Consider the following 15990-nt stretch of genomic DNA (forward strand, 5'->3'; position numbering starts at 1 on the left):
GACATGAGAAATAATAACTCAAGATTGCAAAACTGCAAAGTATGTTTTTAGGTGTCTCAAATACAACAATTTACCACTGACCGGAGTGGGGCGGGCAAATGAATTTTATTTAATTGTGAATTGCAAAACTGAAATTATTGTGGAGGGAATGAAAATGATGTACTCCCCCCCGCAGGCTGGCGACGAAATTAGAGGGCGCGTGTAACGGCTGCGTGGATTGCATCCGCAAGGTGTGGGACGGTCCTGGAGCTCAAACCTGCCATACTGATTCTCCTGCACGGTGTCAAATTTAAAATTTTTTTAAATGTTTTCTTTTTGAAAACTTGGTTCAACTTTTTAGGACAGAGACTCTGAGAGTTGCTTTCTATGGGTTAAAAACGCAAACAAATGTATTGTTTCACTTCTTTTTTTTTCGCATTCAAAATTTGAAAGAAAAACATCAGGACTTAAACTAGAGTTAAATTACAAGGAATTTTTCAAATTATGATTAATAACTTATGGAACTTTAAAAAGTGACTTGATTCAACTTTTGTACCTAATAAATTCACGATCAACTACAGTTTCCTAAAATTCAAACGCCTTATGTTTAACACTGAAAGTTTAGGGACTTGTTATGCTTTTTAAAGATCAAAGACATTGGACACACCTCGAAAATGGTGGACCAAACATGTAATTTAACCTAAAAACACAATTATTAAACCTGCCTTTTTTTCTCTTCTTAAAAAAACAAACAGAAATAAATATAGAGAGAGGGAAAAAAAACGCCAACCACCAAAAAATAAAATAAGATTCCCGTCTCATCTATAGATATATATGTAAATGATTGGAATATTAAAGAGATAATATTTTAAAATAAGGTGGTAGAGGTTACCCATCAGATGTCATGTAAATGTGATATTCTTTGGTCATGAAGCTAACTTGTTGGGAGTTGAGTCCTGTGAATGTAAACATTCCAATCTGCTTTATGATGTGACTCCAGTCACCAGGTGTACCTGCCACTCACCAACATCATAATCCTCCTCCACACATCTCCACCACAAAAATATTAAATTAATAATAATAAATAAACCCCACTCCTCCCAATCTCCCATCTCCGCCGTTGATTCAATTCAATTTGTGATTGTGACTCGAATCACAACAGAAAATTTTTCGATTCTTTTACTTATTAAGTAAATAAACGTCGACCTGAAAGCATTTTAAATTAGTTTAGTTATATTGCTATGTGCAAACTGCCAACAAAACCTATCTTGACAGTAAAAACATCTGTTCTTTCTTTTCATCGAATGTTCAAATTCCTTCCCTTCACATTTGTTGAATTCAAAACAAAATTTAAGTAAAAAAGTTATACTGCTATGTTTAATTAGGATAGAGGTAGGTTAAATGGGATCTTATTAAGATTCTCCATCCATAAATATAAAACTTGATTTATTGCCTTTCATGTTCAGTTTTTCTGATAAAAATAAGATTTCATCTCCTTTTCTTTCTCCTCCTTATTGTGTTTAATCTGCGTCATTCATTTGACCCATCCCGATGGAGGTAATTTTTTTCACATCCTACTCCTTATTGTGTTTAATCTGCGTCATTCATTTGACCCATCTCGATGGAGGTAATTTTTTTCACATCCTACTCCTTATTGTGTTTAATCTGCGTCTTCATTTGACCCATCTCGATGGAGGTAATTTTTTTCACATCCACTAGACTTTTCTAAAATATTTTACTTTTTTAGTATGACATGTATGATGGAAAATCGAACACACGACCTCTTAGTTAGAAGGTATGCCAATTACCGCGCTATACTCACTTTGAACATAGTTTTCTAGAATATCAAATTCACAAAAAAGAATCTATTCGTTTTCTGGACATTACACCATTCTCTCACCAAACCCTAAACATACACTAGATTCTAAAACCAGCATCACGAGAAAGCTGTCAAATAAATTCCTAACAAGTCTAAAACGAAGCTTCCTAAATTTAACCTGGACTTAATTAATAACCATTCAAGACCAAATGGACCAAACTGGTAAAACTAATTCAAGTACCGGCTTTTCTTCGAATTAATCATGATGAAGGAACAATAAAAATCTACCATACCAAGATTACAAATTAGTCAAACACGATGGTTCATCGAATAAACAAAATTCAGAGATCGGGATTTTTAGCCTTAATTACCAGTTAGTTGATTATCCAGGGAATTTTCGCAAAAAAAATATATATAGAGAGAGATCGAGATAGTTAGCCTTGACAAATATGAAATTTGAATAAACAATCTTCAGTTTTGGATGAGTAGCAGCAATTCATCACTTTGGCTCCTAATTCATTACAAAATTGGAGGATGAATTTTCTCCTACCAGTGTGGAACGATAGGGAACAAATTTAAATTATTCTATAATTTTGAAAACTTCTTTTTGAGTATTTTAATTTATTTGAAAATTATATCATTACAAGGTAAATTTTAATAATAATGATGATAATTTCCTTTCCATATAAGTTTAAGTTGCTAAAATTTTTCATTATAAATTTTATGATGAATTGAGATTCAGCCTCTGTTGAAATTTTGTGCCTCTTTTAACTGATGGTTCTTTTCATCCCTCACTCAAATGTTCCATACCCTTTCTCCTCATAGACTACACTATCATCCTCATTATCCTCTTATCAAGGCTATTAAATCTCCAAAGAAACTGATACAATAAGGCTAGTAAACACTCAAAACGAGAATACTAAAACACCAGTACGCAGTAATATCATGAGAATCAAGTACTAAGAACAAGGATACCAACCTCTAGCGCGCAAGGCATCAAAAAGTTCCTGACGCATGCTAATAATACGGTCTGCCATGGCTTTCAACTCAATAGTCCATTCATTGAACAAATCCCTAACGTTAAAGCCAAGAAATAAAGGTGATATAAGAGCTTCAGAATGCAAGTACTTATTATAAATATAACTGAAATGACTATACTATGAGGTTGCAGTACATAGAGTGTCAATTAATTAATAATAGCAGCTATTAAATTGGTTTTACGATGCATGAAGAGTCGGGATCGGTTCCATTCAAATTGTAAGGAAAGAAAAGATCTGATAGTTTTAAATACACGAGCATCTCGTATTTATGTTCATCTCAACAATCTCGGTTCGGTTCATATGGCATGTTTTTATTATTACCTGTCCTTCAGGACTGTGGCAACAATAGATGCACCATGAATGGGTGGGTTTGAATACATAGGCCTTATCACTAGTTTTAGCTGGCTCTCTACCCTGCTCGCAACGTCAGCATTCTTGCAGACCTGTCCAACAGTTACAAAACGTAACATAAATAACGGCAGTAAAGTTGGAATACCAGCTCAGTTCCCCCATCCATCTTGATGCTTAAAAAATCTTTAGTATATGAAAGAGTGAAAAAATGCTCTTCTTGTTGTGGAATAAGAAGCTTTTGTATTTTAATGCATGTATTTAAACTATTCTAGAGCTATCAGTATACCTCAGTCCTCAATGAATAGATTACAAATAATACCCTTCCATATTACCCTGCATATAAATGCTAATCATACATTAATTTTTAAAACTATAAGCCCTTTCAATTTTTAGAAAATTGTTAATAATGCATGCAAAGGATGACTGTATAGGGGTTATTATATCTGCACTCGGGTTAAAGGAAAGGGTAGTTTTCGTAATTTTCCCTAGATTCCTTAGAATTAACTTGAAAAAAAAAATTAATTCCATGGATTATGATACAATTTTTGAGTTCATTATTTCAGAATAATAATGCAGTGGACAATCATGCACGTGACTTTAGGTGGAAGGGTAACTTTTATAATTTTTTCTCATCTCAATTAATAATAGAACCTTTATTAGCCATTAATACCACACAAACTCCATTAACCAATGAAGATATGATGTTACATGGCATCCCAATGAATCACAAGCAAGAACATTCTTATAAAAAATCTTACAATGCTTAGAGCGCCAACACGTTCGCCATAGAGCCCCAAATTCTTTGCATAACTCTGGGCTACAAACAATTCACCTCCATCAGCAACAAACATGCGTACAGGTTGTGCATCTGCATCCAAACTTCCACTGGCAAAACCCTGGATCATCAAAAGCAAAAACATTAAACATCAGAAACTTAAACGGGTAGATTGTATTATTTAGTTCTTGACTTGCAACAAATTTTATATTTTATACTATGGATAACTCTACCTGATAAGCACTGTCAAAGAAAGGTAAAAGCTGTTTTGATCTCATCAACTTCCTGATCTGATCCCATTGTTCAAGGGTTGGATCGACACCAGTTGGGTTATGAGCACATGCATGAAGCAGAATTATAGCTCCAGATGGAGCAGAGCCAAGATCTTCCAAGAGGCCTATGACAGATCAAAGTTGTCCGATCAAATTCTAACGAACTGTGATGCTCAATGTCAGAAGTTTCAGAAACAAATCATCTTAAATCACTCCCATTTGGGATGCCAGAGAGCATTGTAGCATTGAAGACTGTTACAAGTTTAGAATAATTTAATTGCACCAAAAATTCCAGCGCAGACAAAACATTTGGAATTCAATATGGAGGTAGAACATAAAATTTTAAAAAAAATGTTAGACAGTTATAGCAGAGCCTCAGTTGGAACCTTTAAAATCCAACCCCCGTGTTGCGGGATCATAATATCGGTAAGTTTTTACAGACAGCCCGGCCAGAGTAAAAACTTTGGGGTGGTTTCCCCAAGTTGGCTGGGGAATGTATATTAGCCGCTGGAAAACAAGAAAAAAGGAATGTTAAGGTAGCTTTCTACCAGATACATGTAAAGCATAGTAAGTACAACAACGCAAAAACTAAGCACTCCGCACCTCATGATAATGTCTTGCCAAAAATTCACCACCAACCCTCAATGAGCCAGTACCAGACAAGCATTGAACAGTTGTGACACGGTTCTCAAGAATAGCAGGGCTACATAAAAGTAAGAATTAGAGATAAGATCCAAAAGGAAACGATTGAATCAGGGATTAAGCCGATTTCTGAGAAAGAGCAACAAAATAAAAAAGGAAACAATTAACCAAGTGTAAATAAAGTTATCTCCAAAAGGAAACCATTGAATCAGGGATTAAGCCGATTTCGGAGAAAGAGCAACAAAATAAAAAAGGAAACAATTAACCAACTGTAAATAAAGTTCGACGCATCATACCTGTCAGCGCCAAAAATAAGCTTAGCGCTCTGTTTATTAAACTCTGCCAAGCCCACAATCGGAAGATACTCCTTAACTCGTGAACTGTAGATCATCAAAATCAAAACCTCAACGTAAATCTACGTCAAGTAAGATTTACAAGAAAAGAATCAAGAGAATTACCTATCATTAACAAGCTGACGCTCAGCTTTTCTGACGACGTTCAAGACAAGAGGTTTTCCTTCCTATCACATCAAAATACCACAATTTTAAAAGATTTCTAACTAGACATACTAACTGCTTGGACATCTGAATCGCGAATAAGACGGTATAATTATAACATAACTTTCCACTTCTTTTGTCTCCATAGTAGGATCACGATGTAAAAATGACAGAAATATACCTCCGTTCTGTAAGCACCAACGCCCAAATTCAACTTGTTTGGGCTCTGATCTTTGTTATACGCAACAGTCACCTATCCATTCAAAGTTCCAACACAAAATCATACATGTTAGTAAAACTTGCAAAACATCGGATAAATAGATGCAAGGTGCGCAAATATGCACAGTAACCAAAAATAACTGCGCAGATTTTTGTCTGGTAGTCTTTATATTCCCAGATCCTTCAGCTGATAACCAGAACGTATTCCAAAAAAACTACCATATGACATCAGAAACAACATCCAATGAGATTAAAATGTAAAACACAAAGTTAACGATCACGATCCCCTCACAGCTGACAAAAAATTCTCGATCACGAGAATCCAATAGCCCGGACATAATTCATCTCTATAATATACCGAATAATAGAAACAGACAAGTCGGAATCAAACGTAGAAAACACTAGAAAAATCGACAACCGCAGAAAAATAACAGCACAAGAAGAAAACGAATCGAGGAAAACGACCTCCGAACCTGTCCACAACCAAACAAAGCAATAAAACTCGAAAGCAGATTGATGAGTACAGCAACGAAAGAAAGAGCTACAGCGATCGAAGGAGAGAGAAAGAGAGAGAGAGAATACCCCGAGGATAGGATCTTCAGGAGCGCGAACAACATGAGCGAAAACAGAATCGGCGTTCGCGGAGGAGGTGACGGAAGCAGAGAGAGAATCGGCCATGGCTTCGGATGAAGAAGAATCGACGAGATGCCTGACGAGAGCGTTGATTCTCCGATCAGTTGGATCGCTATAAGAACTCGAACTATTGGAAATGGCAGTTTGCCCAAGGCTAAACGAGGGGCGCATCTTGTGTGCTCAGAATTTCCTTTTTCTTTTTTCTTTTTTCCTTTTTTTTTTTTTCCTTTCCTTTTTTCTTGATTTACTCTTTCCCTTTTTTCAACTTTGGCGCTGTTTTTTTGACAGTTCAATCCCGCCTTTTATACGAAGTCGAAGACGAAGTTTTCGCTCCACAGCCAGCCATCGCACCGATATATTTTCAGATCATTAATATAAATTAAAATATTAGAAATCGATTAAATATATATAATATATAATATAAGCGGAATTACTGGAGAAGACACGTGGCATGATCATGATGCATAAGGCGGTAAGGTTGGTGATGATGGCACGAAGCACGAGGGAAAAGGGGGGCCATAGACATACGGGTTCGGCCCATGGTTTCGCACGTGACTTTCATGTGCGAAGCGGATATTAGATTAGGATAATTTCTTCCATTGGCACGTTTCTCGAGCTCTCTCCCACGTGGCTGGACACGTGGGCGCTTGCCATGGCTCTGGCTCGGGGACAGAGTTGATGTCTGCCAAGATAAGAAGCCTCATGTATTATTTTGGTTTTTTTTTTGTCTCTGGTTTACGAAGGGTACAAATCATACAATAAGAAGCCTAATAATTTTACCTGTAAATGCATTGTTAATATTATATATATAGGAGAAAAAAGAGTTTTCTTTTTATTTTTCTTTTTTCTTTTTCAATGTGAAGGCACTTTCATTGGGAAAAAGAAATGCAACTTTAACTCTGATTTCCATGGGTTCTTTAAGCGAGGAAACCATTTATCCCAAATAATATATAGAATATAGTTGTTGAGATCCTACTTAAATTTTTAAATACTTTTAATAGGTATTTGATATTTCGATTTTGTGTCAAATCCATTTAATTAGGTTTGGATGAGCTCGCATTTCAGCTTTATGAATTTAACATTTGCAATTTGCATCCTACTAAAATCAATTCTTTTTTTCTTTTTAAGAAGTTTCAATTCATTTGTTAAGGAATTTATTTGAAGAAAGAACAATCCACAGCCTTTCCGTCTATGCTAAGGAATTCTTAAATTTTCTGCCGCAAAATTCTGAATACACACGTAACCTCTACAGAGTCTTATCTATCCATCCTACACACAAATAACTTTGTGAGCAACCCCTTCACACCCCTCTTTCTTCACATTATTTAATCATCCCATTCATTATCTCTGACAAAAAAATATTATTATATATCATCCTAAATGTAATATATTAATTTTTAGTTCAACAATATATATGGGATCAAGTTTACATCAAGTTTACATGCTCGGATTTTTTTGTCCTTAAATTATGTCTGGGTTGGTACAAAAAGCTCCTACAGTTTTTGGATATGTTGGAGGTCATTGATCGACTGTCATGTGTTGACATTAGTAATCATTTCAGTAGTCATAATGGTTAAAGGGGATAAAATGAGGAGATTTGACAAAGGAAAATTATCTCAACTCGGTACACATATGCCGAGCTACGTCATATTCTCCATATCGCCGACCTATACAAAGTACGAGTCGAGGTTAATCTTGTTAAGCAAATTTCACTAACAAAAGAAACGACTCTCTGATAAAATTGACAACATAACTGTCACTTAGAGTTTGACAATCGAGACACACAAGGACAGGTCAAGTTAGCGGTACACGTTACACATTTTCTTTATAGACAACATTTAAACATATCTGAAATCTATAATATATAAGCTATAATTATCTCCCAATTAGTTTATTTTATTATTCTTTTATTAAATTAATTATTTTATTGATTATTTAAAAATTTCCTTTCCAAATAAATATTTCCACAATAGACCATAAACCCATCATTCACTTATATATCACACCCTAATAGATTTTCATTTTCACAGTAAACTAATTGTACGCTTTTATTTTTAGCTAATATATAAAAATAGTGATGTTTTCTATAAGTTAAATAATAATAATAATAATAATACTTTCATTTATTTACAAATATGATAATATATTCGATTCTCTGTTTGCAAAAAAACAAATAATATATATATATATATATATATATATATATATATATTCGATTCTTTAAATTAACAAATATTAAGTTTCAAAATTGTGAAACCAAACAAATTAACATGATATCTCCAAGAGTAATCATTTATTCTCAAACATATCGAATAATGCAATTAATAGAACGCGAAACTGACAAGGGCGTTCTTAAGATTTTGTTCATCCAAGTATCCTCTGAAGTATAATCTAATAATGCAATTATAATAATCCTCGAGAAGGACAAAATAATTACAAGAAATAAAAAATACATATTTAATAAAAAAAAACGATGATTAGAATATATACTACAAACAACTAATACAAGTTTTGATTTATTTACTAGGTTTTTCATGTGACATAAATCAATACCAAAATCACAAAGATTTATTTTACTGAAGAGAAAAAAGGAAAAAGAAAAAGAAAATTATCTGTAGGAATAGCAACTAGCCAACTGCAGAAGGGAAGTGGATTAGCTGGAAATGAATTTCCACCATTTGTACAGAGCAAAACTGTAAACTATGGTGTAAACAATCAGTCTGATTGGATAAATCCTAAACCTGCAGAAACCAAATTCCAAAAAATCCAAATAAAAACTGCGAAAACAAAACAATTACCAAATCAATTTCGCAAGGCTGCAAATAATCGAAATCAAATTTCTCTCCTCGTCCAATTTTTTCCTTTCGCATCAATCAAACAAGAGAAGAATCAGGAAGGGAAGAAATTAAAGGTAACCGACCTCCGTAACTGAGATCCGGTCGAGATCCGATCTGATTCCCTCTCCTCTGCGGTGACCGGAGAAGTCCACCGGGAGAAATCGCGGTCAAAGAAACACCAGTCCGGCAAGAGAACGCCGGCGATCGCGAAAACGCCGACCAGATAAGTTACGGCCATGTTCGTGAAAGAATGCGTGGCGATTCCGACGACAACGACGACCGCCGCCAAGAAAACGAGGGAGGATTTGAGAGCCGCGTCTTCCGCCATGGATGCAGAGCCAGAAAGGAAGAGAAATTACGAGAATAATTGGAAGTGGCAGCCATTGCAGAGAGCGTGTGGGCCGGGGTTTAGGGTTTGCCGATTGGAGATTGCTTTTAGTCATTGCATTTATTTGACAGCTCCTTTGAATAGCCTCCGCTCGGTTTCAACTGTAATCTGCATCTTTAAATGCTTTGCCATCCAATATTTAATGACTTTTTTTTTCCCTCATTTTCTTCTGGGAACTTAGTTTAATATTCAATCGTTACATTTTTTTTTTCTTTTTATGGGTTACCTTCCCCACCATTCCGGCCGAGTAAAGACGATCCCTTCTTAAATTGCAGTACCAGACTCTTCCGTGCTCGAAATATATTATATTACTAGCACGAACATGGTTGAATAGATACTATAAAATAGGTATGATATAAATTACAATATAAATGGTTTAATTAGCCAAACAACTTAGCCGTAATTGACATATATCTGCAACGGAGAGGTTGTGAGTTTGAATCCCAACCTGTTTTACTCAAAAAAGAAAAATATGTGTATATATATATAAATGGTTTGATTAAAGTCAGTTTATATTATATCATGGTGTGAGAAACAAAATATTAAATAAAATTAAATTAGGGTCTATAACAATTATTGAAAATTTTAGTCTAACTCAACTAGTTAAACGTATGTATTATTGTTGAAAGTTGTGTATTTAAATTTTACTGTGTTGTTTTAAAAAACAATTATTGAAAATTATGAAAGAAAATAGAAGTAATAGAACATTTTGAAACGAAAATTTAAACTAAGAAAACTTTGAAACAAAATAATAATATAACTTTAAACTATAACCAATTGAATAAACTTCTTTTTGGATCAGTAGTAACAAGATTAGTTTCTATAAGAAACTTTGAACTGTTAATTGTTTTTGGGATTCACTCTAATATTTTTTTTTAAACATTTTTTGGATTATATGAGTGAAAAAAAAGTGAAAAACAACCTATTTAGTATTTTTAGGTTTTGAATTTAGAACTTTTAAATGTTGAATTAGATGAAAACTTTGATAAATGTACTATTTTACGGACTCTATTTTTCATTGAATATTTATTTTTAGGTTATACCGTAATTTACTTTAAACCACCATTAATTTCTACAAAATTGTTTTGGTTTTATTTTATATTTTTTAACTTAAAACCTTGACTTCAAAGCACGATGACAGAAACAGAGCGATGGGAGCGAAGGCATATGGTGAAGGAATGGGCGTCGGCTCCCCAACAAGGCAATGGAGATTGTGTGTGTATTCTCTGGACGACATGTCGTACCCCCCCACAAGATATGGCTTTATTTCGCAGCATCCGACGACAGTGTAGTTATGGAGTCACACCAATCAACTTTTTGTCTCCCAAGAATAAAAGATGGCTTTTGGAATTTTGAATTCCCACTTCCACTTCGACCATTGTTATTATTATTATTATTATTATTATTTTATATTCGTGAGTGTTTAAGTGAGCCTACACGTACCTCGACTAAGGTTACAGGACAACTGTCTAACTCTACAACATTTGGTACCGAAAAACATATAGAAATTACTAATTTCTAAGATAGGTGGCGACAACCGTCTGACTCTACAACCATTATTATTATTATTTTTACAATATTTCAATTTGATGACTTTTGTGTGTTGGAAGAGAACGATTTTGTGGAGTGGAGGTGTCCTTTTTCACTTCTTAATTTGTTTTTTTTTTATTTTAACCAAATTCGCGACCTTATAATATCTTAACAAATTTAACTAATAGTGAGTCTATAGTTTAACAGCAATTGAGATAGGCAAATTTCAATTGAAATTGTTTTTATTTCAATTTCAGGTTTAAATCATTGTTTTTGGTTTGTGAATTTTAAGGTTTGTTTAGACTCTATTTTAAATCTTAAATTTTTTAAAAATTAATTAATCTGATTCACGAGTGTTCGTAACATCTATCATAGTTGTTTATTATTATTATTAGTGTACTTTCAAATTTTATTCGTTTTAGTCATTATACTTTCAAAACGTTCGTCTTTGTCTATATACTTTTAAAAATGGACTAGTTTGGTTTTTATTTACAAAATTTTTGCACGGACTTTATAGTCTTTGATATGAATTTATGACTACATTTAAGTAAATTTAGTAAGTAAAGTGTAATTGAAAGCCATGAGATGGGAATGAAGATGAATGGACCAAAATAGTCATTTTATATAAAGATACCAAAATTGACATTTCAAACATACAATGACTGCAATTAACAAAAGTTGAAAGTATAGATACCAAAATAGTATTTAAACCATTAAAAAAATAACCATTTTTGCTATTGTTATATTATTTTACCACTTGAACTTTGCCTACCCAATAATTTACTCAACCTATGTAATTTAAATACACACTCATATTAATATGTTAATATACACAATAAGTCGTGTAATCAATACTTCTTATAAAGATGTTGGATTGAGACAAGAAGTACATGATTGAACCGACACCATATCCGAACAAGATGCAAGAATGGTTGAGAAAGACTTAACATAATTGATAGTAAGTACTTATACTAACAAAATGTGCATCTTCTTTTCGTGGCTCAATTATAAGAACTTCCTAATAGACTTTTTTTTTTATTCATGTGAGTGAGGACAAAGCATCCTGAAATGATCCGTATTAGTTTGAAGGACAACCTTCACTCTTTCAAGCAGTCAAGTTGCAAGGCATGCATGTGAAATGTAGATGTCATTATGTGTCGGATCCGAATTCAATTTTTTTTTTACTTTTTTTTTTTATTTTTAGTTCTAATACAAGAAATAAACACGTCAAAAGTTTACAGTGAAACGATATGATAGGAGATAACGATTATTTCTCACTTACATGTACTAAACAATAACAAGCGTAAAATACGAGACAGTACAAATGTTTTTCTTTAAAAAGTAACTTTAAAATACATATTCATATAAAATTTAGGTTATTGAAAACAAATATAATAATTGTTATGACTTATAAATGTGTTACTCCGAAAATTATTTACCTACCTAAATATTTTTAATCAATAACAGAGGAATTTATTATATGGTAAAGTGTAGTGTTTTTTTTTTTTTTACATTTATGTATTCTATTTATTATACACACTATATATATTATTTTGAATTGTTTTTCTAGTCAATGATTATTTTCATATTAGTTATTACGTGTAAAATTTGTATTTTGATAACCTCTTGAATCGTTATCCATAATCTCATAGTGTTGGAAAAATACAAAATTGACTCTTCAAGTTGATGGGTCTATATATTAAAGAAGGAAAAAAATTTAAAAAAAATCTAATTATTGTTTTATCTAATTTTTATTTCTCGGTAAAGTATGCAGAAAAATGTTTCAAAAATAGTTCCCTTAAAGCTAAATATAAAAAAGGAGACATGGCAAGGCCATTTAATAATGTTGTTAGTGATATTTATTGTTTCTTTTTCTTAATGCCATAAAAAAAATTCCAAAAAGATATTTAGTGGTCATTATTAATATTTCATCCCATGTTCAATTTATAAGAAGATAATTTAATTTTTTTTTATTAAAAACTAAATAAAACTAATTCGTCTATGTCAAATTTAAATAAATCAATGGTAAAAACTAATATACTTTTCGTTCTTCATGCGCGATTCTAGACAAGGTGACACGTAAGTAGGTTGTCTGACGTGGATTCTAATGTGGGTTTTGATATCACCTACAAATAGAACATCATACTAATGTCCACCCATGTACACTCCAATGTCTAAGTTAGAACTAATGTCGAGCCGAAATTTGGTTTAAATGCAAGTGATCGTGTACTAAGGGGAACATGAAAAATTGCAACTGTTGTACATGTCTTTCAACGAATATTTCATCGAAAATTAGAAGATCTTTAGACAACAAAATCGTCATTCTGTTGAATGTTAGTAGATTTCCTATCTAACAAAATCTTTCAAGGTCGGAGTCGAGCTAACGTCCAAGACATGCAGGACCTTCCTCCCTCTTCGTCATAAGCGTCCTAACTAAGACCCAAATACACTTGCCATCACTGGAGAAGCCACATGGTTGTGTTAGTTTACACCTACAACACTATTTAATACAAACTTCTCATGAACTAAAACATAATATATTTATCAACCTAAACTAATTAGTTAATGACATCAAATATGTTAAATGTTTACATTTCAATCTATCTCTACAATGTCAGTTTTGTTTTTTTTTTTTCCATTCATTCGGATCTCTTTCGTTTCATCGATTTTGTTTGAATCCTCATTTTCTAATAGGATGAGAGTTAACAAAACAATGTTACCACTCACTGCCACTAAATCACCACTCCCAAGTTAAATTGGTGTTTATGTTTCATAAGAGTGTTGAAACTACACCCAAATTATGAAGACGAACCGCCCCTAATTTGCTTCGAAACAAAGCTAGCAACCGAAGCTCCGGTGAACAACAACCGTAACTATAAAAGTCTTAAGGTATTGAAATTTCTTGTTTACACGTTTTCCTCTCTCCCATATCATACAGTAATCAATAGTTACGATTTATAAATAAAAAAAATAGATAAATTCCAAGAAAACAAAATCAAAATGTAGTACACAAATATAATAAGCATGAAAATTTAGAGATCCACCTACAATTTAAACCTAAACTTCAAATTTTTGGTAGAGAGTGGATATGAATGATTGGTTTTGCGGAAGGGAAGAGCCAATTCTTCAATCTTCATCAACCGAGTTTGAATAGTGACTACGAGACATAAATGGAATCTAAGTCTACGAATAGCCCCAAAGTCCAAATACATGCAGCCTGAGGCCCACCTCCAACACGAGGCCGACGAAAACCAAGCTTTTGCCCATCTTTTCTGCTTGGGGCATCACAATTTTCTCGGTGGGTCCCACCATCTGAAATTACCGTTTTATCCGTGTGAATTCTTTTTATTATTTTTTTAATTTTAAATTAAACTAGAGTGAAAATTCGAGTTTATATACTTTTATTAGATTAGATTGACCTCATTTCTGACCTTTTTAATGATAGGCGTGAAGAGTAAGTGACAATACTTTATTGTTATCTTAGAGATTGATGATTCAATCTCTTGCAATAGTTGCAATCGAAGAAATAAAAATCCATATGTACGTGTGTGAAGAAAACGAATCGAAAGCATGTTTTTTTTAAGTTAAAACTGAAATTAGACTTGTAATATACCATTCGAACTGAATATGTATTTTTAAGTTAACTCAACCTCGCATATCACGATCCTTTAATCTCTAGCATGTGATCCCTCAAGATATAAGGAGTACGACGACTTGACGTCGTTTTCACCTTTCACTTATTTATCTTTGCAAGTTGTTTAAGGTTCCAATAATCGAAGTTGGAATCCATTCGAGGGCACTAATTTAACATGTTTTCCGACCAAAAGCTCAACCAAATTGACCAAAAAAAAAAAAGAGAAAACCCATAAAACTAAACATCAAGTTGATTGAAATCTGGCAAATCTATTAAAATCCATCCACACGACTATTTTCCAAATTTTTGGTGGGATAATGTCCTTTCAATTGTTGACTCATAATAAAAAAGAAAAGTGAACATTCATGCTTATCATCAATATTTAATAACTTGGCAACATTGGCAACATGATCACCAATTAATATATTTGGCCCATTTCTTACAGCCTCTACATTTTTTTTTTTACTGAAAACATCAATATTTAACCAATCATTTTTATGGAAAATTAATAAATTATTAAAACAAATCATTTTAAAATTTAAATATATCTCTAGTATGTATATATTAGTTCATGTATTTTCTGAAAATACATATTTTTGTCCATGTACCTTCAACTTATATAAATTGTAGTTCATACATTTTCAAACGAGTTTTATATGTCTGGAAAATAAATAAATAAGAGTTATACTTAAAAAAAAGAATTGAAAGAACAGCTATACCGACCAAGAAGAAAAACCAAAATTCCTAAAATTATAAATGGATGTATTAAAAATCATACAAGTAAGCACATGTTTTTTAAAACAAAACTATAGATTATGTTTTATAATGATTTTATTTATTTCTGAAAACAAGGACGATGGCCTTTTTTTTTAATAATTAAAAAAAAGGACGATAGTTTTTTCTTTAAATGCTGAAAAAGATGCATTTGAAAATTGAAATCTTAACTATTTTCAAAATAGAAAACATGGTAATGCAAACCATTGGTTTTAAGTATTGAAATTTAACTAATGTCTATTTAGAATAATGGGGAAAAAAAGACCATCACGGAAATAACATATTTCGGAAGCCAAATAATGAGTTAAATTGCAAATGTTGTCCTTCAATGTTGATGGTTGTTTCAGTTTGGTCCTAGATTCTACGGGACTTCGCGGGGGAGCTTTCGGACGCGTTGTCATGCCATTTGACGCTTTTTCAACAATTTTTTGTTAGTGGTTTGCAAATCCCCAATAATAGCGTATCGCATTTCCAAGTCGGAAGTTGAGACTTTGGCATCGGGGTTGAGGCGAGCTGTCCAGACCCTCCTCATCATAGGCATGATCGAGCTGGGTTTGACCACATGTTCCTTGATGAGAGGGCCACGTGGCACGCGGTACA

At 33.0% G+C, this 15990-nt stretch overlaps 2 protein-coding genes across 2 annotated transcripts; both read right to left on the reverse strand.

The window, feature by feature from the left end:
• Nucleotides 1-4: 4 nt before the first annotated feature.
• Nucleotides 5-6553, reverse strand: ASP3 (aspartate aminotransferase 3). Its single transcript, XM_022276577.2, has 12 exons — nucleotides 6177-6553; nucleotides 5557-5628; nucleotides 5337-5398; nucleotides 5175-5258; nucleotides 4840-4939; nucleotides 4623-4743; nucleotides 4198-4361; nucleotides 3948-4085; nucleotides 3160-3281; nucleotides 2778-2872; nucleotides 872-992; nucleotides 5-273 (listed from the first exon to the last, which is right to left on the reverse strand). Exons 1-12 carry the CDS (start codon nucleotides 6396-6398, stop codon nucleotides 189-191), a joined length of 1386 nt encoding a protein of 461 aa, XP_022132269.1. The 5' UTR covers nucleotides 6399-6553; the 3' UTR covers nucleotides 5-188.
• Nucleotides 6554-8714: 2161 nt separating this feature from the next.
• On the reverse strand, nucleotides 8715-9730 carry LOC111020250 (peptidase). The gene is made up of 2 exons (XM_022296897.2): nucleotides 9148-9730; nucleotides 8715-8968 (listed from the first exon to the last, which is right to left on the reverse strand). Exons 1-2 carry the CDS (start codon nucleotides 9390-9392, stop codon nucleotides 8881-8883), a joined length of 333 nt encoding a protein of 110 aa, XP_022152589.1. The 5' UTR covers nucleotides 9393-9730; the 3' UTR covers nucleotides 8715-8880.
• Between the last annotated feature and the right edge of the window lie 6260 nt (nucleotides 9731-15990).

The sequence above is a fragment of the Momordica charantia genome (genome assembly GCF_013281855.1).
Source record: "Momordica charantia cultivar OHB3-1 chromosome 11 unlocalized genomic scaffold, Mcharantia_2.0 BLBB01000011.1, whole genome shotgun sequence".
NCBI lineage: Eukaryota > Viridiplantae > Streptophyta > Magnoliopsida > Cucurbitales > Cucurbitaceae > Momordica > Momordica charantia.